General features: G+C 42.6%; 1 protein-coding gene across 2 annotated transcripts in view; it reads right to left on the bottom strand.

Annotated features, from left to right (window-relative positions):
• The window catches only part of LDB2 (LIM domain binding 2), a 497768-nt gene extending 474251 nt beyond the window's left edge, over nt 1-23517 (bottom strand). For both annotated transcript variants that reach the window (XM_088450642.1, XM_088450643.1), the window contains exon 1: nt 23179-23517. In XM_088450642.1, coding sequence (XP_088306768.1) covers nt 23179-23310 — 132 coding nt within the window. In that variant the 5' untranslated portion in view covers nt 23311-23517. The remainder of the gene's footprint in view (nt 1-23178) is intronic.
• Between the last annotated feature and the right edge of the window lie 581 nt (nt 23518-24098).

Below are 24098 nucleotides of genomic sequence, written 5' to 3'. Positions count from 1 at the left end.
TTTTGTATTCATTTAACTTTGGCACCACGGTTGTGTCAAACATATCATAGTTAAAAATATGACCCAATAAACTTAATCAAACATGTATTATACCCGTGGTTTGTATTATTATTATAACTATCTACTTTAATCATCTGAATACATACCCCTGGTGGTCACTTTGTTAGTTTGCAGGTATCATTGCCACTAGAACAGGCTGGATTTTTTTGTGGCATGGATTCAGCAAAATGCTGGGACCATTTCTTAGAGCAGGGGTGGGGAACCTTTTTTCTGCCGAGGGCCATTTTGATATATATAACATTATTTACGGGCCCGGAGCAGGCCACGCTCCCTCCATGTGACATTACATGGGGCGGAGCCACAATCGCCGGTGATTACAGCAATGCCCGGGGCATCCTGAGGATGCTCCTGGGAACTGTAAGGGCAGCGGTGTGACCGTCTGAAGCTTCCTAAGGACGCCCCAGGCGGCACTGCTGCATAGATTCTGGCTGCAGGATGCCATTATAGGCACCCTGCTAGATAGATGAGGCTAGCAGAAAAAAGCAAATAACTCTGTGGGCCTTATTTGTCCCCCGGGTCTGAGGTTCCCCATCCCTGACTTAGAGATTCTGGTCCATGTTGATATGTTGGCATTACCCAGTTGCTGCAGATTTCTCATGCTGTTTCTCTCTCTCTCTCTATATATATGTATATATATATATATATATATATATATATATATGAAATGTGTATATATATATATATATATATATGTAGCGCCCCATTGGTGAGAGTAAAAAGGGGGCGTGGCCAGGCTGTTGCAGTTGGGAACAGTTATCACCAGTAAGTGACAGTTAGGAAAGAAGAGTCATCTCTGAGCTGAGGAGTGGTGGGGTGTCTGCGGTCCCCCGACAAGGGAAAAGGGTATGGCCGTGATGGTTGCCACAACGCCCAGGGTAGGAGGAGCTGTTGATGGAGTAAAGCAAAAGCCTGGAGTGCCCAATGAAAGGGGGAAGTCACTACCCAGGAGTGGGAGGGGGTAAGAGCAGCCTGTTAAAGGGTGAGGTTCCCCATGTGTGAGAGGCTCTCAAATAAAAGGAGAAGTGAGTGGCTAGTGCAGAGCCAGAGATAGAGAGGGGAAGTGCCATTTGGTATGTTAACCCCTGTGTCTATGTGGGGGAGCACACCCAGGTGACAGCTGCTGGGCTGAAGCGTTACTGGATGTAGGTGATGCAGTAAGTGTTGTGTAGAGCTACAGGTGCCAGCCAGCAAACAGACAGGTGGACCTGTGTGTGTAATGTGCAGAGTAGATAATGCAGCCATTCTATAAAGACTGTATGTGTCATGTTCAAGAATATTGTTCTATTTGGCACTATCTACTGTCACATACTGTATAAACAAGTAAAATATATTTCACAAGAGTGTGCACAACATACAATGTGGAGCCCAATTCCCTCAATGAAAATACCCTTTGATGAGTTACAGTAAGGGCGAAAAAGTCAGTTTCTGCGGAAAAGTATGGCCTGTGACGTCATTTCACCAGGCGAAAACTTATCCCCATATTAAAATTCCAAAGACTTTTCACCGGTGCGGAAAGTCAATGCATTGGAGTAGGCGAAAAAGATTCGCCTATGAGAGCTTTTGAAAAAAAGTGCAGAATTGGGGTTTTGGGGTGCAAACTTGCGGGAACCACCCTGCACCCTTAGGACAGCTCCCCAAAGGTGAACTGTGTAAAAAAAAAAGATTAAAAAATACTTAAGAATAGCCCAAAAAATTACTTTGAAAAAGGGGGCAAAAAGTACAAAGTTGGGGGACAAACGTAAAAACTAGCGAAATAGACTCCAGGGGGGTCCCCAAGTATGCCCCAGGTGTTTTTAAGTTTGCAGGTGGTTGCGGCAGGTGGATTTTTAAAGTTTTTTAAAACTTCACTTTAGCAACTTTAAAATATGCTAGCACCCATATTTATGTACCCCAAATATGCTGGGACTACTTATTATCTGCAAAAAAACCCTGCTAAATGCTATTCTTCACCACTTGTGCAAAGACGCTAATTAACAGCTATAGAGAGTATCTAAGTACCCCAAATACTGTACCTTCAGCAGGCCTATTCGGGGGTATCTATAGTGAACCCCAATGTCAGTGCATCTTTTGGGGGGTGTCAGGCAGATTTCCCCAAATCTGAAAGCACTTTTCACCAGGTCCGAAGTTGCCGTGTCCCGTTTTCGCCGATTTTGAATTGAATACGGGGCTAAACGGGGATGATCGTAATACTTTTTCCCATGGAAAACCAGCGATGTCGGCGAAAAGTCCAGCATGCGAAAAGTACGGGACTTTTCGCACCTAATTGAATATGCCGCTAAGTCTCTTACAGTGTTGTACTCAAAAGTAAACAGAGAAACAGCGGTGGTGCAACACCTTTTTTTTTAAAAAGGGTTACATTTATTAATACAGCACACTCACATTTTTAAAGATATAAAAGCATATCAAACCACAATCAGAGGGATCCCCTTGTCTCAGGGTACCAAACGTCTGCCTCAACCAGCTGGTGTTAGAAGAGAAAGGAACATGCTAGTCCTGTAAACCAAAGGTCTCAAGTGAATCCAGGGGGTATATTTACTAAAAGACGATTTTGGTCGATGTTGGGTCGATTTTTGGTAGATTTTGTGTTTCAGGGTCTAAATCACACATTTACTAACAGATGATTTTTTACATTGTTTAAAAAAATTTTTATGTAAATATCATGTTAGTAAATGTATGATTTACACACTGAAATACAAAATCGACCAAAAATCGACCAAAATTGACCTTTAGTAAATATATCCCCAGGTCTCCCACTGTAAGTATTCAATCAATTTGGAACTGATAAAATTATTTTAACCTGAAAAGGGGAATGGAAACAGCAAAAGGACTGACTGCCTATAGTGATAATATTATCTACTTTGCAGCCACTGCCAATATATGAAGGAAACATGTACAGTAGTCCCTGAAGTGTAGTTATGAGAGTTTTGTCTTGTAAGTACACAGAATATTGCCCACTCTGAAGTGACCACTGAAATAGAAACTTCTCATCACATAACACTCCCCTGGAGTTCCAGAATCTTTCCACTAGACAACACTCCTCTGGAGTTTCAGAACCTTCTCACCACACAACACTCCCCTGGAGTTCCAGAATCTTTCCACTACACAACACTCCTCTGGAGTTTCAGAACCTTCTCACCATACAACACTCCCCTGGAGTTCCAGAATCTTTCCACTACACAACACTCCTCTGGAGTTCCAGAACCTTCTCACCACACGGCACTCCCATGGAGTTCCAGAATCTTTCCACTACACAATACTCCCATGGAGTTCCAGAACCTTCTCACCACACGGCACTCCCCTGGAGTTCCAGAACCTTTTCACCAAATAACATTCCCTGGAGTTCCAGCAATAAATAGATATTTTCTAGTTTACTATTAGTTTGGAGAGAGAACGGCGAAAAGAAAATAACCTATTAATTTAAATTTTAGTTTTTATGCTTTTGATATGCCTTGTTGCTTTCTTTCTTTCTTACTAGTGTTTTAGATTTAGCTGTAGCCTTCCAGTTGTATTTAATCATGGTAACCACCAAATATAAGTAAAGTGGCATGCCAAAAAACAATGAAATGCAAATTAATGGCCAATGTGCATTGAAACATTCGCTTCAACGGTTTCCAGTGTTTACAAATATTATAAAACATTTGTAAAACACATTTAAAATACCAGTAGGTATGGCTGAGCCCTTAGAGATGGCAGACACAATCATATGGGCAACCAATATAACCATATCCTTAATACTGACAGCACATTTGAGTCTGGTCATAGTTGAGTCAAGTGTTTTTAAGAGGTTGGGTATGATATCCCTGAGTAGCTGCTGGGTGAAATACCGACGCCACTATACCGATGCTAAGAGATCCTGACAGGGGCAAGTAATTACACTAACCCTACCTTCTACCCCCCTAACCCTATCCCTCCCTTAGTGGTGCCTAACCCTAACCTCCCCCCGGAGGTGCATAACCCTAAACCCCCTTCCCGCACCCTAATCCTAACCCTCCCCAGGGGGAGTCTAACCCTAACCACCCCCCGGAGGTGCCTAACCCTCCCTCCCCGCAGCCTAACCTTCCCCGGGGGGTGCCTAATCCTAATTCCCCCCGGGGGTGCCTAAACCTAACCCTTCCCCCCACGGCTAAAAGCTAAGACGTGCCGGCTCACCTTCATTTGGGAAGCTGTCTGGCGAGATTCCGACGTCGGGATCTAGACAGGCATCAGTATTTCGATGCCTGTCTTTAGTCCCGTGTCGGGATTTAGTCGCCGGGATTTAGACAGATGGCTTCCCGGCCGTCGGTGTGTCAACTACAGTACATCCCGTTTTTAAGACAGCTCTAAGGGTATCCCAGTCACCCGCCATTAACTGTCTCGGCAACAATAAGTAAAAGTCAATATTGAACATGGCAAGTTCAGGTATTTTCCATTACATGACTAGAAGTGTAAATTATCATTTACATGTACAGTATAAGATCTGCAACATTATTCACAACATTATTGATAATTAGCAGGAAAGATATGTTCTGGAAACTGCAGACTGCCAGTTAATGGTATATTAATGCTATTTATAAACAAATGTACCTGTCTGAGCTTTCAAGGTCATAACGAGGAGTCAGCAACAATATCTGACAAAAGAAACCAATTCTCATATACGCTATTTTTATGGAATTGATGATGATCCTGATACATACATGGCAGCAAATAGCAAAAGTGCTGCAGGAAAGGAATAAATACATATAATAAAACTGAGACTGTGGTCTTTAAAACGGCAGCAAATTCATTTGGAAAGTATGTGTGTGAGTATGAGTGTGAATGAGTGAGTGAGAGTATCTGAGTGTAAGTGTGTGTATATATGTGAGTGTGTGAGAGTATGTTTTGTGTGTGAGTGAGAGATAGTATGAGAGTGTATGTGTGCGTGTGTATGTGAGTGTGTGTGTAAGAGAGTATGTGTGTGTGCGCGTATGTGTGTCAGTGTGTGTGTTAGAGTATGTGTGTGTGTGTGAGAGAGAGTATGTGTGTGTGAGTGAGAGTGTGTGTGTGCCATTTTCCTCACTTGTGCTTGTGAGACAGTGGAAAAAGGGGGACATATAGGATTCCTAAGCAAAACATTGTCTAAGCACTGACCTCTTGTGTTGTTTTAACTCACATCCCTTACAAAGGGGGGAAATTTATCAAATCTTATAAAAAAGAAAAAGTGCAGGTGTTGCCCATAGCAACCAATAAGATGATTTTTTCAATAATTTTCAAGTTAAATGATAGCTATAATCTGATTGGTTGCTATGGGCAATTTTTTGTATATCTTTCATTATTATTATAACTTTTTATTAAGTAACTTTGGGAAGTAAATTAGTATTATTAACATTTTCTTTTATAGTGCCAAAATATTCCGCTTTACAATTAAATGGATAGTAGGACAAGAGTCACATTCAATGTACTGATTACATGATTTCATTGCATTAATTTCCCAAAATATATATTGTACACATACACGAACGCACACACACACAGCCGACCATATGAATGATGAATTATAGATCACTGTACAGATTTTGTCTCTGTGCCCATCTCTCCTTTAGAGATGAGTATGAAATATGTTATATCTCAATATTCAACGTCTAATTCAATGGTTCCCAAATTTTTTTGAATCGCGGTACCCTAGAGTATCAGCATTGTTTTCACGGCACCCCTAAGCCAAAAGTTTGTTATTGAGAAATTCAGAAAAAATGTAGTGAACTAGTAAAGTGTAGTAAATGGTGCTTACCTGTGAAGGTGCATACACACACAACGATTTAGTTAATGAACGATTTTAGTAAAAGATTTTCTACCTTGAAAAAATGAACTAAAATCGTTTACTAAAGTTGTTCATTTACTATGTTCATTTAAATGTAATGAACGATTTTTATGAACTACAAACGATTTTTGCATATTAACTTAATGAAAATCGTTGAGTTGACAAGTCTGAGTGAACTACAAACTACAAACGTGAACGCGCATGAACAATAATCGTTCATCGTTTGACTCAGAAAGTGAACGATTTTTTCAAACGATTATCGTTAAACGATATCGTTTAACAATAATCGTTCAAAAAATCGTTGCGTGTGTATGCACCTTCATTGTTAGGTTCAGTTATGTAGTGGGGGACAGGATTGCGCTTCTGTTTGTCCACATATTTAGATTATATTGACCATAAATAATTTGATTTGGTGCTGGACCATCAACCTGAGGCACCCCTGCAAGTGTCCTGAGGCACCCCTGCAAGTGTCCTGAAGCACCCCTGCAAGTGTCCTGAGGCACCCCTGCAAGTGTCCTGAGGCACCGCAAACCACGGCGCACAGTTTGGGAACCACTGGTCTAATTAATACAACTATATTTAGAACAACAATGTTCTTGTGTTTTAAGGTGGATAAAGAAAACAAAGGCAACAATACATAACATTTTGATATGACGGGGCTCTGATATGACAGATAACCTCAAAATGTGTCCCTCCTTATGGGCAACTCTACACAAATGTTCAATGAGCAGGCATAAAAATCCATCCCATCTATATCCAGGACAAGTATTACAACTCAAATGACAAAAGTTCCCAGGGCCGTACCTAGGTGTGTGTGACCAGTTCTGCTGCCCTGGTGTAACCTATATTCGGCTTGTGGGGTGGAAGGGCACTACGCAGCATGGAGACCCGCCTGGCACCTTCTTAGGGTGCACCCAGTGCAAAGCTTCCTGTTCCCAGTCCCCTCTTCTGTGACGCCATGACATCACTTCTGGTGGGGGCAGGGGCAGTTGGAGCTTTCCCAGGGCGCAGAAGTGCCCTTCAACAACTAAGTGTGCCTCCATGTTTGGACATGTAGTTGCCCTTTTGTTCAGTTACCAGTGAATATTGGACTTGCAATTGCATTTTGTTTCTGTCACTTTGTGCCCTGTTCAGAGCAGGAAAATAAATGGTCTACAGACCAATCTCAGCAGCCTATCAGCAGCCGTCAGCTTCGTATGCATAGATGACATATTGCTGCACAAATGCACGTTTGCCTATGATAAATGGCCCTCGTTGTTTTACTTTCAGCTGTAAGGAAGCAAAGGAAACCCAAACTAACTAATTAGATTGTGCTTAGTTTATCCTTGTCTGTAATGGGACAATGCGTTTTGGCACTCAAGGTAAACTACACTGGCTAAACTCTGTCTTCACACATTCACATGGCTTCATTCCATACAGTACATGCTGCACACTACCGGGCTGATTCTAATGCTAATGCTCCAGCAAATTTTGTTAATACTGAAACCGTTACTTGCAGCGTCTTGTAGCAGTGCAGATCTGTCGTGATGCGTCTTTAGAGAAAGGTCAATCTTGCTGCATGATGAAAGAGGCCAATCTTGCTGAACAAGGACAGAGGCCAATCTTGCTGAACAAGGACAGAGGCCAATCTTGCTGCACGAGGACAGAGGCCAATCTTGCTGAACAAGGACAGAGGCCAATCTTGCTGAACAAGAGGCCAATCTTGCTGAACAAGGACAGAGGCCAATCTTGCTGCACGAGGACAGAGGCCAATCTTGCTGCTCGAGGACAGAGGCCAATCTTGCTGCACGAGGACAGAGGCCAATCTTGCTGCACGAGGACAGAGGCCAATCTTGCTGCACGAGGACAGAGGCCAATCTTGCTGCACGAGGACAGAGGCCAATCTTGCTGCACGAGGACAGAGGCCAATCTTGCTGCACGAGGACAGAGGCCAGTCTTGCTGCACGACGTCAGAGGCCAGTCTTGCTGAACGAGGACAGAGGCCAATCTTGCTGCACGAGAACAGAGGCCAGTCTTGCTGAACGAGGACAGAGGCCAATCTTGCTGAACGAGGACAGAGGCCAATCTTGCTGAACGAGGACAGAGGCCAATCTTGCTGAACGAGGACAGAGGCCAGTCTTGCTGAACGAGGACAGAGGCCAATCTTGCTGCACGAGAACAGAGACCAGTCTTGCTGAGCGAGGACAGAGGCCAATCTTGCTGAACGAGGACAGAGGCCAATCTTGCTGCACGAGGACAGAGGCCAATCTTGCTGCACGAGGACAGAGGCCAATCTTGCTGCACGAGGACAGAGGCCAATCTTGCTGCACGAGGACAGAGGCCAATCTTGCTGCACGAGGACAGAGGCCAATCTTGCTGCACGAGGACAGAGGCCAGTCTTGCTGCACGACGTCAGAGGCCAGTCTTGCTGAACGAGGACAGAGGCCAATCTTGCTGCACGAGAACAGAGGCCAGTCTTGCTGAACAAGGACAGAGGCCAATCTTGCTGAACGAGGACAGAGGCCAATCTTGCTGAACGAGGACAGAGGCCAATCTTGCTGAACGAGGACAGAGGCCAGTCTTGCTGAACGAGGACAGAGGCCAATCTTGCTGCACGAGAACAGAGGCCAGTCTTGCTGAGCGAGGACAGAGGCCAATCTTGCTGAACGAGGACAGAGGCCAATCTTGCTGCACGAGGACAGAGGCCAGTCTTGCTGCACGAGGACAGAGGCCAGTCTTGCCACAAAAGAAGAAGGGTCCATCTTGGTGCACCAGTAGATAGGCCAATTTTACAGGGGGATAAACCCCAGTAAAGAGGCTCTATAGGAAGTTGGACTGAAAGGCCAACCTCTCCTTACCCTGCAATCTAACAGTAAGATAATTTGGGAAGGATTTGGTAGAAGCAACCACCCTATTTACTATGTGATGGTCTGGGTAGAAAGTGGAAGTTCTAGAAATGTGAATTTCCATCCTTAAAATATATGCTAATGTTAGTTTTTTGAAGCATCATTGCTGCTATCCTCATGTACTGACATACAGTATGATGACTGGAAACCCCAGCTTGTTCTACTTCAGAATCCAGTATATACTGACTTTTTGTTTCAGCATTTTTTGAAGAAATGCATTTAAAAAATAAATATACCATTAAACCTATGAATCAGTGTGGTAAGTAACAGTATGGTCTTGTTACATGTCCCCCCATAAGCAATGGCTGTTCTATTGTATGAAGTAGATGTTTCCTGTACCTATCTATCATAGAATTATCTACAATATAAGCTCAGAATAACCTTCAATAAATTAGCAAAAGCAGTCACTGTCAGGGCCAAAACTAGGATTTTTGTCACCTGGGGCAAGGCAACAATCCCCACTCCCCCCACCAAAAAATAGCAAAACAAAGAGGGCGTTCTTCTGAAAAGGGGGTGTGGTTTTGTGACACAGTAAGGCCCCTTATACTTTATGCCACATTATGGGGCATATTCAATTAGGTGCAAAAACTGCAGGACTTTTCGCCGTCATCGCTGGTTTTCCATGCGGAAAAGTATTGCCCGCGTCGCTTATCCCTGTATTCAATTAGAAATTGGCGAAAACGGCACCCAGCGAAACACAAACAGGTGAAAAGTCAGATATGGGGAAATCAGCCTGACCCCCCAAAAGATGCACTAACATTTGGGATCAATGTAGATGCCCCCGATTAGCCCTGCTGAAGCTATTTGGGGTCCTTAAATGCTCTCATTAGCTGCTAATTTGCGTCTTTGCACAAGTGGTGAAGAATAGCATTTAGGAGGTTTTTTTGGTGAAAATAACTAGTCCCAGTAAATTTGGGGTACATGAAAATGGGTGCAAGCATGGCTAAAATTCGCAAAAGTGAGGTTTTAAAAAATTTGAAAAACTCACCTTTAGCAAGCACCTGCAATCCCCCCAAAAAACACCCCCATACTTGTAGACACCCCCAAAGTCTATTTTGCTAGTTTTTAAGTTTGTACCCCAACTTTGAACTTTTTCGCCCCCTTTTTCAAAGTAATTTTTTGGGGTGTACTTTACATTTTTTTTAGGGTTTTCTTTCACACAGTTTACCTTTGGGGACCTGTCCTAAGGGTGCAGAGTGGTTTCCCCACCTTTGCACCCCAAAACTGCAATTCTGCACTTTTTTTTGACTGCTATTCATAGGCGAAGCTTTTTTGCCAGGTTCAATGCATTGAGTGTCTGCAAAAGTCACCACAACTGAATACGGGTATAAGTTTCCGCAGGCGAAATGACGTCACCGGCGAAACTTTTTCAGCGAAAACGGCTTTTCGCACCTAATTGAATACGGCCCCATGTAATGCTCCTTACAACACATTATGCCACACACTAATGCCCCTTACAACCCATGCAAATTCTCTTTCATGCCTAGCAGGGCCGGATTAAGGTCTGTGGGGGCCTCTGGGCAACAAACTTGTGGGGGCCCCTATATACCACTGTTTCTTGTCACCCTAGGAACTTTTTTTTTCTTTTTATTCACCTTAATGTCCCCAGTAGTAAGGACCCTCTTGCAATGCCCACTGTAGTAGTGCCCCTTATGCAATGTCCCCAGTAGCAGTGCCCCTTATGCAGTGCCCCCAGTAATGGTCCCCCCAATGCAGTGCCCACTGTAGTAGTCCCCCCAATGCAGTGCCCCCTGTAGTAATGCCCCTTATACAGTGCCCCCAGTAGTGGTCCTCCTATGCAGTACCCCTTATATAATGCCCCCAGTAGTGGTCCCCCTATACAGTGCTTCCAGTAGTGCCCCTTATCTAGCACCCCCAAACCCAGTAGTGGTCCCCCCCTATGTAGTGCCCCATATATAGTGCCCCCAGTAGTATTCCCCCCTATGCATTGACCCTAGTAGCGCCCCCCAGTGCCCCCATGAAGTGTTCCCTCTATACAGTACCCCCCTGTAGCGGCCCCCCCTATGCATTGCCCCCTGTAGCGGCCCCCCCTATGCAGTGCCCCCTGTATCAGCCCCACTTAAGCATTGCCCACTGTAGTGGCCCCCCCTATGCGGTGCCCCTTACACACACAAAAAAAAAACACAACTTACCTGAATCCCCCCTCTTGACGAGACCGCCGCTGTTCGCTCCGAGTCCCGGCTCTTCCACTGCACTATGGGAGAGACGTCAGCATCATGACGTCTCTCCCATCATCACACCCTGCAAAGGGAGCCAGAAAGCGGAGCTCATGAGTGAGCTACAGCTGGCTCCCTCCGTTGACGTAGCAGCCAATGAGAGTCTGTCTGACTCTCATCGGATGCTGTAACAAACATACAGCTGCCGGCGGCGGCTGTCTGTTTGTCAGTTGTGTAGTGTGGCCGCACTCACTGCGGTCTACACTACACTAGCGGCAGGGGCACTAGCGGTGGTGCAGACAGCGGACCCCGGTGCAAGCCATCGGCTGCACTGCTACTAATGGGGGCCCCTCCGTGTGTGGGGGCCCAGGGACGACCGCCCCTGTCGCCCCCCCTTAATCCGGCCCTGATACCTAGGATGTCACTCTGCTCTGGTGCTTCTAACACACTCTGATCTGTATCTCAGTAGTTTGTTGCATCAGCTGTGTGTGCTAGAAGCACCAGAGAAGAGAGCAAAACCCCAGGCAAAGGGAAGAGGTTGCATGGGTTGTAATAAGTGCAGGGTGCTAGAATGAACACACATTTTGCCACACAGTATTACCCCTTATACATTTTACGCCACGCAATAGAGCCCCTTATACACTTAACACAACATTAGAGCCGCTTATACATGTTACGCCATAGTAGAGCCCCTTATATATACGTTATGCCATGGTAGAGCCCCTTATTAACTTATGCCATGGTAGAGCCCCTCCACCTTATCCCTCCTCATCATCATTCCTTTTCCTCCTCATTTCTCCTTCTCATAATTCTTCTCATCCCTCCTTCTCATCATTCATCCTCATTGTACTTCCTGTGCCCAGCACCAGCCACGGAAAGGCTCCTGTGCCCAGCAGTTAGGTCTATATTTAAGTACACTGAGGGATCTCTGACGTCACAAACCATGTGACCCAGCAGGGGGAGGAGCAAGATTCAGAACATGGGGCCCAAAGTGTACCCTCACGGGCTCACTTTGCTTGCCACACTTCATGCATGGTGGCTTGCTTTGCTCACCGCTGGTTACTATTCCAGCTCTATGTCCACGTGGATAGTAAACTGCTAGCTCAATGGCCTTGCCCCTCCCCCTGCTATCATGGGTCACATGGTTGTCAGTACACTTGGATCTAGCATCAACCATGCCCTTCGGAAGTCCAGTCCCTGCAGACATTGCAGAAGGGGTGGAGTGGTTATGTGCATGGGGCTGAGCTGCAGCGCTGCCCGCTATAATGTATATTAGCAGTGGTGCATCTAGCAGAGAAGGTGCCGGTTGCCCCACTACTATTATACATTGTGGCGGCCAGTGGGAGGTAAGTGGCAGTGGCACATACAGGGGAGGAGGCAGCCAGTACCTGCAGCTGCACCACCCTAGTTATAAATCTGTGTTCCTCCTCCCCCCCAATCAGGAGCCCAGGGCAAGTGCCTCCCTAGCTCAGCCCCAGTTGCTGCCCTGTCACTGTGCAATATTTACGTACATATGTGTCACCTGTGCCAAAAAAACAAAACAGGAAAGGTTGTCGGGGAGATATATATGCCCCAGGTAGTCAGAAGCTGATTGGCAGTCTTGATTGTCAGGCCACCTGTGAGAGGCTGATAAACAATGTGTCAGTCTCTTGCCTGGGGAGCAGGTTAGAGGTCTATTGAGAGATACTGTGATTACTGAATGAGAGTGCTGTGCTAAAGCCTTCTGTTTTGTGAGAGGAAAGCTAGAGAGAGTTATGCAGAATAGTAACCTAGGTCTGAACACACTGTATATAGTCACTGTCTGGGCAACCTTTATGTAAGCAACAGTCATAGCTTTTACTATACATAATATTCCCTGTGTGTGAGATAAATCATTGACAATTTACCTGTTTAGTTGTCTCACTAGAACTTTGGTACAACCAGATGCCAACCACCAATTAACAGGGGCTTCTCTACAAAGCCAAAGAGAACAGCACTGCATCTATGATTCCATGGTCATGCCACAGGACCGGATTCAGAGATGTACACTAATGCAATTACATACACAACGCAACAGCGAAAATATGCTCTGTGAGCAAAGATCACCCGAGCATTAAGATGCCCACTGTTGCCTTTGTACCTGCGTGCGACGACACATAAATGTGTAAATATCGGTAACATCAAACATCAGCAGCCATCTTACCCTTGCGGCAGGTCTGACCTGCAGCAGTCTTGGGTGCTCTTCTGACACGCAGAGCTACATATGCAATAGCAATGGCTAATTTATGCACGCCCATGTAACGGCGTTTAAACGGATAGGCACGCCCTGTGTTTTTCTGACCACGCCCCTTTACCACCCCAAAACTTTGACAACCTGTCAGTCACTTTGTGATGGGATCCACTGAGCGTCTGTAATCGCAATGTGACCACTGCACTTATACGCATGCGCGATGGCAAATAATCGCTCAATCTGCGTGACAATTGCATTAGCATCCGTCTCTGAATCAGGCCCACAGTTCTCAGTGCGGTAGTGGGTTTTGTGCATGCGTTATGCTTGTGGACAGTACTGTGTTTTTAATACAGTATATTTAATGGTGGGATGCCATTGCACCATTTACTTGCTCCTATTGTACTTGCACCTCTTTAATTTGAACTTTTATTGATGTTTCCCCACATATTTCTCATCAGGTGTAAAATTTAGTGAGAAATTATGTTTTCATTGCATCAGTTCAAAGGGAAAATCTAGTTGTGGATAATCAGTCCAATGGGATTTCCCCATGATATAATCGGGGCCCTCGCCAGGATCTGATGACAGAAAGCTCTGGCAGAAGAAATGGGCTTTGAGCTCACAGTGATGGAATATGCACCAGGTTTGGATGAACATCCAGCTGCTGCACTTTAAGCTCAGAGCATTGTTAAATGATTTGAGCACCCAGTCAGGGAGTAGCGCATATAGGGATACAGGCACATCTGCTTATGGACCTAGAATGAGGAAACAATATCCTGTTAAATATGCAGAATGCTGAGTTCATGGGTTTTAAGCGACAAACAAAAATGACTTTATTGCACACAAGGAGATGCAATACTTACGGATGAGTAGTAATTGTGCAACACTGTAACGTCGGAAACCAGGCAGGCATAGAAATCACAACATTGGCCAGATACTACCTGCTCTTATATTTAGCACTGCAGATGACCCCCATTGTTACTATATATCACAGCTGTGGCCAGATACTACCTGCTCTTATAGTTAGCACTGCAGATGACCCCCATTGTTACTATATATCACAGCTGTGGCCAGATACTACCTGCTCTTATATTTAGCACTGCACATGACCCCCATTGTTACTATATATCACAGCTGTGGCCAGATACTACCTGCTCTTATAGTTAGCACTGCAGATGACCCCCATTGTTACTATATATCACAGCTGTGGCCAGATACTACCTGCTCTTATAGTTAGCACTGCAGATGACCCCCATTGTTACTATATATCACAGCAGTGGCCAGATACTACCTGCTCTTATATTTAGCACTGCAGATGACCCTCATTGTTACTATATATCACAGCAGTGGGCAGATACTACCTGCTCTTATATTTAGCACTGATGATGACCCCCATTGTTACTATATATCACTGCAGTGGCCAGATTCTATCTGCTCTTATATTTAGCACTGCAGATGACCCCCATTGTTACTATATATCACAGCAGTGGCCAGATACTATCTGCTCTTATATTTAGCACTGCAGATGACCCTCATTGTTACTATATATCACAGCAGTGGCCAGATACTATCTGCTCTTATATTTAGCACTGCAGATGACCCTCATTGTTACTATATATCACAGCAGTGGCCAGATACTATCTGCTCTTATATTTAGCACTGCTGATGACCCCCATTGTTACTATATATCACTGCAGTGGCCAGATACTATCTGCACTTATATTTAGCACTGCAGATGACCCTCATTGTTACTATATATCACAGCAGTGGCCAGATACTATCTGCTCTTATATTTAGCACTGCTGATGACCCCCATTGTTACTATTTATCACAGCAGTGGCCAGATACTACCTGCACTTATAGTTAGCACTGCAGATGACCCTCATTGTTACTATATATCACAGCAGTGGCCAGATGCTACCTGCTCTTATATTTAGCACTGAAAATGACCCCCATTGTTACTATATATCACAGCAGTGGCCAGATACTATCTGCTCTTATATTTAGCACTGCAGATGACCCCCCTTGTTACTATATATCTCAGCAGTGGGCAGATACTATCTGCTCTTCTATTTAGCACTGCAGATGACCCCCATTGTTACTATATATCACAGCAGTGGCCAGATACTATCTGCTCTTATATTTAGCACTGCTGATGACCCCCATTGTTACTATATATCACAGCAGTGGCCAGATACTATCTGCTCTTATATTTAGCACTGCAGATGACCCCCCTTGTTACTATATATCACAGCAGTGGCCAGATACTATCTGCTCTTATATTTAGCACTGCAGATGACCCCCATTGTTACTATATATCACAGCAGTGGCCAGATACTACCTGCTCTTATATTTAGCACTGCAGATGACCCCCATTGTTACTATATATCACAGCAGTGGCCAGATACTACCTGCTCTTATATTTAGCACTGCAGATGACCCCCATTGTTACTATATATCAAAGAAGTGGCCAGATACTACCTGCTCTTATATTTAGCACTGCAGATGACCCCCATTGTTACTATATATCACAGCAGTGGCCAGATACTACCTGCTCTTATATTTAGCACTGAAAATGACCCTCATTGTTACTATATATCACAGCAGTGGGCAGACACTATCTGCTCTTATAGTTAGCACTGCAGATGACCCCCCTTGTTACTATATATCACAGCAGTGGCCAGATACTACCTGCTCTTATAGTTAGCACTGCAGATGACCCCCATTGTTACTATATATCACAGCAGTGGGCAGATACTATCTGCTCTTATATTTAGCACTGCAGATGACCCCCATTGTTACTATATATCACAGCAGTGGGCAGATACTATCTGCTCTTATATTTAGCACTGCTGATGACCACCATTGTTACTATATATCACAGCAGTGGCCAGATACTATCTGCTCTTATATTTAGCACTGCAGATGACCCCCATTGTTACTATATATCACAGCAGTGGCCAGATACTACCTGCTCTTGTATTTAGCACTGCAGATGACCCCCATTGTTACTATATATCACAGCAGTGGCCAGATACTACCTGCTCTTATATTTAGCACTGCAGATGACCCCCATTGTTACTATATATCACAGCAGTGGCCAGATACTACCTGCTCTTATATTTAGCACTGCAGATGACCCCCATTGTTACTATATATCACAGCAGTGGCCAGATACTACCTGCTCTTATATTTAGCACTGCAGATGACCCCCATTGTTACTATATATCACAGCAGTGGCCAGATACTACCTGCTCTTATATTTAGCACTGAAAATGACCCTCATTGTTACTATATATCACAGCAGTGGGCAGACACTATCTGCTCTTATAGTTAGCACTGCAGATGACCCCCCTTGTTACTATATATCACAGCAGTGGCCAGATACTACCTGCTCTTATAGTTAGCACTGCAGATGACCCCCATTGTTACTATATATCACAGCAGTGGGCAGATACTATCTGCTCTTATATTTAGCACTGCAGATGACCCCCATTGTTACTATATATCACAGCAGTGGGCAGATACTATCTGCTCTTATATTTAGCACTGCTGATGACCACCATTGTTACTATATATCACAGCAGTGGCCAGATACTATCTGCTCTTATATTTAGCACTGCAGATGACCCCCATTGTTACTATATATCACAGCAGTGGCCAGATACTACCTGCTCTTGTATTTAGCACTGCAGATGACCACCATTGTTACTATATATCACAGCAGTGGCCAGATACTATCTGCTCTTATATTTAGCACTGCAGATGACCCCCATTGTTACTATATATCACAGCAGTGGCCAGATACTACCTGCTCTTGTATTTAGCACTGCAGATGACCCCCATTGTTACTATATATCACAGCAGTGGCCAGATACTACCTGCTCTTATATTTAGCACTGCAGATGACCCCCATTGTTACTATATATCACAGCAGTGGCCAGATACTACCTGCTCTTATATTTAGCACTGCAGATGACCCCCATTGTTACTATATATCACAGCAGTGGCCAGATACTACCTGCTCTTATATTTAGCACTGCAGATGACCCCCATTGTTACTATATATCACAGCAGTGGCCAGATACTACCTGCTCTTATATTTAGCACTGAAAATGACCCTCTTTGTTACTATATATCACAGCAGTGGGCATACACTATCTGCTCTTATAGTTAGCACTGCAGATGACCCCCCTTGTTACTATATATCACAGCAGTGGGCAGATACTACCTGCTCTTATAGTTAGCACTGCAGATGACCCCCATTGTTACTATATATCACAGCAGTGGGCAGATACTATCTGCTCTTATATTTAGCACTGCAGATGACCCCCATTGTTACTATATATCACAGCAGTGGGCAGATACTATCTGCTCTTATATTTAGCACTGCAGATGACCCCCATTGTTACTATATATCACAGCAGTGGGCAGATACTATCTGCTCTTATATTTAGCACTGCAGATGACCCCCATTGTTACTATATATCACAGCAGTGGGCAGATACTATCTGCTCTTATATTTAGCACTGCTGATGACCACCATTGTTACTATATATCACAGCAGTGGCCAGATACTATCTGCTCTTATATTTAGCACTGCAGATGACCCCCATTGTTACTATATATCACAGCAGTGGCCAGATACTACCTGCTCTTGTATTTAGCACTGCAGATGACCCCCATTGTTACTATATATCACAGCAGTGGCCAGATACTACCTGCTCTTATATTTAGCACTGCAGATGACCCCCATTGTTACTATATATCACAGCAGTGGCCAGATACTACCTGCTCTTATATTTAGCACTGCAGATGACCCCCATTGTTACTATATATCACAGCAGTGGCCAGATACTACCTGCTCTTATATTTAGCACTGCAGATGACCCCCATTGTTACTATATATCACAGCAGTGGCCAGATACTACCTGCTCTTATATTTAGCACTGAAAATGACCCTCTTTGTTACTATATATCACAGCAGTGGGCATACACTATCTGCTCTTATAGTTAGCACTGCAGATGACCCCCCTTGTTACTATATATCACAGCAGTGGGCAGATACTACCTGCTCTTATAGTTAGCACTGCAGATGACCCCCATTGTTACTATATATCACAGCAGTGGGCAGATACTATCTGCTCTTATATTTAGCACTGCAGATGACCCCCATTGTTACTATATATCACAGCAGTGGGCAGATACTATCTGCTCTTATATTTAGCACTGCAGATGACCACCATTGTTACTATATATCACAGCAGTGGCCAGATACTATCTGCTCTTATACTTAGCGCTGAAAATTACCCCCATTGTTAAACATTTATATGCATCTAACTTAATAAAACCCCAAGACTGGATTTTTAACTTCTCACTTCCTGAACCTCTGTAAATTTAAGGGAACTCGGTTTCTGCAAATGTTTAAGCAGCAAGTCCATCCCTCCCCTTGTCCCTTGCACTACTGACTATGTTACATTATGCAAACAGCTGCTGAATAGTGAGCTTCCATGTAAAGTTAGGATCATTTGGATGGAGTGGTATTTTCTTATCTCTTTAACTTCTGTGCTGCAAAGTGGAATTTTCAGACTTAAGACGTTCACCTTCAAGGGCATTGATGTAAATTGCAGATAACTATAGAAAACAAAATAAACAACCAAACAACAACGAACAACAACAAAAAATACAACTCCACAAATGCAGCTTTAAAGTATGATGAGTCTGTTTACTATAGCCAGAAAAACTGCATAAACTCAGGATGTAATGGGACACAATAATCCAACCATGGTTGTTCTTGGATTGTGAGTTGGACACTGACTACAGATATTTACAGACATAAGTCAGCACACATGGCAGCTTTTCACAAAGGTGCCCTATAAGCATCTCATCAGCCATCAGGCAGTTTGGATACACTGATAATTTGCTGCTCTTTGATATAGAAGAATAAATGTTTTTACATTTTCGACTTTGCATGCTGGCTTCCTACCTTGCTAGTATAAACTGTCTGCTTAATCTTAATAACCTTGCGCGGCGGGCCCAATAGTTACGTAACTTCGTAACTTTTAGATAACCCTCCCGTACATGCATTCCTTTTTGCAGAATGCATTGGAGATTATTGACCCATATAAAATATCTTCCATAGCAGCCACTGTAGCTTCTGTAGCTCAATGTTACAGTCAGCTTCAGATAAGTACATAAGTTAAGCAGGTGGCTTGATCTAGGCAGTATGGCAGTGGTTCCATAGTTCTTTCATTCCTGTACCAGGGATGTCATTTAGCCCTTTTGCAGTCGTCTTGTACCCTTCCCCAAATGTGTGAGTCTCTCTAAGTTTTTCCTTTTTTATTTTGTTATATTTGAAGAGTCTCTTCCATGCTGTAGGACCTCATATAGAGATGGATATTTCATATTTATTGTACACTACATTCACTAAAACAGTTCACAACAGGTGGCCCTCTAATTTTTTACACAAGTGCAGTCAATGAATAAATTGTGTGACTTTTAAAGTAATGCAAATTTGAACTTGCAAATACAAAGGGTGTTAATGCCGTTTGTGTTTATTTATTTCCACAATTAATTTTTAGTAATTTGTGGAAAGTATTTTGGATCAGCATCATTCTCAATACCCTGTGGATAAGTGCCAGAAGCGGTCTTAAATCTTAAATTCAGAATCTGTGTCAACATAATGTAATAAATGTGTTGGGAACCACTGATGAATATATGTATGTGTGTATACAGGTGTATGTGTGTGTTTGTAGAATGAGTCTACATCTGATAGCATATATAACAAAGTCCCTATACAGAAGAGGACACCAAGCAATCTGATCTATATATTCACACATTCAGCAAGCCCTAGATGTGAGTTTTTCATAAGACAAACTTAATACACCCCCATTCTTTTTTATATAGTACATTTTGTACTTCCTGCCTGATCCACCATTAATTAAAAGTTTAATAAAAACAATTTAGGTGGAGGACTATAAGCCATCTCAAGTATTTTAGTTAGTTTATATATTATTTCGATACTACATACAATTTTGAGTGTTATCCCAAAGATAAGTCTATAAAATGTGTATATTTATTATTAATCAATCAATACAACAGAGAGATAAAGTGACCCTATGTGTAGATGGGATTTATAGAACAACACAATTAACACAAAGTGGAAAAAACTTAACCATAACTACTAAAAACTGTTCTGCTTCCTACTATAAGATTTTACTAAGGTGTCCACTCTCTCGAGACATGTGGGTTGCTACTTACAGTTATTTTTCCTGAGGTTCTACCCTTCTGGGGATGGGATGGGTGTAAGCAGGAAGACTACGAGCCATAATGAAGAGATTACGGTTTGTCATTGACCCCCTCCGCTCACTGACCCTCCCTCAATGATGCTTAAAGTTGGTGAACTAAGTTAATTTGCCTATTCTGTATTATACAACCAGAATAGATTAAAGGCTGTATGTGGCCGACCTCAGAACTGCGGCTACTAAAATCTTTTACGTAGTTGGTAGCGCATATTAATTGTGGCTTGCCTTACCAGATTTTCTGAATGGCTAGTAGAGCCCACCCAATCATAAGCATGTAAAATGGTCTTTGATATGAGACAATTCAATAACAAATAAATTAATGTAAGCTAAATGTGAAAGAAAACATGACATACAAGTGAAACCAAAGTGGCAAGCTGTATAGGCATTTAAGAGGTAGATTTTCTAGGTTGAAATGTGATTTTAACAAGATCTGCAGTGAACCTTATATAGGTAAAAAATCTTGCTTGGTAAATTTGAAATTACTGTATATAAACAAATACGACGGCAGCAATTCCACCTGTGGCCAGCAGATGGCCCCACAGAGGAAAAACAAACATTTTTCTAGTATTTATTTATTCAACTCTTATAGACACTTGTGGCAACTTTTTTAGGGCAAGTTGAATATACACTGAAAACATATCGTCTTGGCATTAACATGATTGCATTTTAATGCATGCTAAGGGATCCCATGATTTGAAAATAAAAGTTGGGCCATGAGCTTCTTCCTATACATCCTTTTAGGACCCACACAGGAAAATTAGTTCATCACTTCTACGAACCTGTTCCAAATCGTCCTGTTCGTTTGTGCTAATCAGGGGCACATGGTTTAAAAAAAAAAATTATTTATGATCATTTGCTGTTTATATCCATATTTTTCCTTTGCCTTCTTAGACACGTATGTTTCTAACTTGATGGCCAGAAACATTACTGTAGGATAACCTCTCGCATGAACAATGTGATAAACTCTCTTGGATAACTAAGCACATTTTGACTGCAAGCTCTTCACACTGCATAGAGGAATGATTGTGAGATATTACCATTCTGATTTGTAAGACCATAAACAGATGCAGCAGTCTTTATTGCTTCATTTAGCTCACTTGACTGCCCAATTAACACACATTATATAGACAATTAAAACAATTTTTCTGTTGTACTGAGTGGGGATTAACTGTGACCCAGTCTTTCACGTGTGTCACTTACAATTTATTTATAGCTGAATCTCTGTCCCTGTATATGTAATAATGACAGCATTCCAATTAATATATGCTTTTGCCAGACTAAAACCAATGAATGGTCTTCCCAGCATCCTGCAGAGTAAATCCATGGTGCCTCAACGATTTAAACAATTGAAGAATAAAAGATGCATAACAATTATGAGACCACCCATGCGGGAAATAATTGGAGTTAAAATGATCCCCTTCATAGGCTAACTGGCCAGGCTTACATTTACATAGAGAACTACAGTAATTGGTCCCTTTAATGCAAGAGGGTCACTTGCTCTATTGAAATCAAATCCCCTTCCCTCTTACTTCCCTGTGTTTTCTGGTCATAGATCTTGCTAGGAAACACCTTTGCTGGCTCCAAAAAGTATCTGTCTGTCTGGCATAGCATGACCAAAGCTGTCACGTCCACCTTACAATGCATTCCTCTAAGTATTAATGCACTGTGTTGCTTGCTGTGTATTGTGCACGTGACTCTGTGTATATTTAGAAGAAAGGCAAAAGCACATGTCTACTCTTTATTGGTAAATAACATAAGAACAAGCAAACAAAACCTAATAAAAGATGATGCTTATAAAACTTTACCCTAAACTTGCAGGACACAATATAAAGAAATCGACATCTAAAATGTTAGGTGAGCAGCATTAAAATGGCTAAAAGTTATTTAAATAAGTATGAACCTTAATTTTCTTGTTACGATACCTTTAACCCAGAATACCTAATAGCTGCCTTGCATCCCAGAGCATCAGTCAAATTAGCCTCATGCCAAGTGTCTCATTTCACACTTCTGTAAAATAATTCCACACTTCTGAACTGTTGACATCATACAGCCGTGCAATCACACACACGCCAGGGTGGCGACAGCGTACAATTGGAGATACAGGTGCTATGGGCGGTTGGCATTAATCCAGTTCACACACTTTTCAACACTTTAAAAAGTGAGTTGTACAAAGAGTTTGAACTCCGTTCCACATCCAGTCTGTGTAGCATTCACCCCCACCCCATTCAAGCTACAGTTTACAAAAAATTAATTTATGCTACATATCTCCAAATCTCTTCCAAAATAACAAAACTTTTTTCTTGAAATTTAAAAAAACAAACAAAAAATTCTTTCAAAAAAAATATTGATGTTTGTTTTGTTGTGTTAGGTACAAAAATATCTACTTTTAATTGTCTTCTAAACAATGTCACATTTTCTGAAATGTATACGAACAACTAACAAACATTATTCAGTATTCTAAAAATGTGTAACAACATCAAAATATGTGAAGTTATTCACAACAAAAGGTAAACAAAAACAAACAAACAAAAACAATGCATAAAAAGACAACTAAACTCTGGAACTTAACTTTACCCCAGTCATTCAGAAGTACCTGATACAAATGTAAAAACATAACACAGCATTCCACTATTACAGAACACATTGACCATTTACCGGGGTTATGAAGTGATAATAGTCAACAAGGACTTAGGTGCAGAGATTGAACTAGCCATAGAGTAAGTATGGAATAAATGAATAATAACGATTCTAGGGGAAGGTTAAAAGGTCTTACCTCTGTACGAGACTGCAGCCTCTTGTTCAGCTCATATATGCGATACTCTGGCTGTACCATGTATGGAGTATGCCTTCTGTAAAAAGGGCCAAACGGAGAAGAATAGAATGGGTCATGCTGAGTGCTGGACATATTCTTTTTTGCTTCCAGAGAATCAGCGTAGCATCAGCATCCATAAAGTGCACATGGACTCTGCGTTCTTCCCAGCATAAACTAGCAGTATGCAAACACAGATCACACTGCCTGAGAACTGCTGGCTAAAACCCTCTATGGCAAGACAGAGCGAGCTAGAGAGAGAGAGGGAGAGAGAGAGAGAGAGAGAGAGAGAGAGGAGAGAGGGAGAGCACCAGTGCGAGAGAGGCTGTATAGCTTCAGGCTACACTGTGTGTTTTTAAAGAAGCAGTATGCGAACGGGGTCACTTCCTGTCCACTCAGTGGGCTGCCTTTGCATATACCATTCAAAGATCTGTTTCAATTTCATCAAGCAGGGTCCCATAGGAAACTGATCATTTTATGTTATGCATTTATGTATTTCTTTACATTCTAGCTCATTTTTATTCATTATATGTAGGTGTGCTTGCTCATGGTTATTAAAAAACATCATGGCTATTAAAATGTGAACATTTTATTAATATTAGATGCAAGAATTTTTTTAATGTTTTAAGATGATATTGGCATAGTTGGTATAAATTGGGCGCACATTGCTCAAACAAAACGTGCTTGGAAAAATAACATCTTTTCACACACAGGTATAGCTGTCATCATCATCATGTGTTTAATTGTACCTGCCCTATACTAGGTGCAAAAGATAGGCTTCCTAACAGGTATATATTGGCTTATGCGCTGGTATACATGGGTCGCATTTACACAAACACAACCATACTGAACTGTGCCTTTTTTTATTTGGACGCCCCACCAAA

The sequence above is a fragment of the Taudactylus pleione genome, unplaced genomic scaffold (genome assembly GCF_031769625.1).
Source record: "Taudactylus pleione unplaced genomic scaffold, aTauple2 ptg000520l, whole genome shotgun sequence".
In the NCBI taxonomy this organism is placed as follows: Eukaryota; Metazoa; Chordata; class Amphibia; order Anura; family Myobatrachidae; genus Taudactylus; species Taudactylus pleione.
The sequence above is the reverse complement of the archived record's forward strand: the minus strand, read 5'-3'. Positions and strand labels throughout refer to the sequence as shown.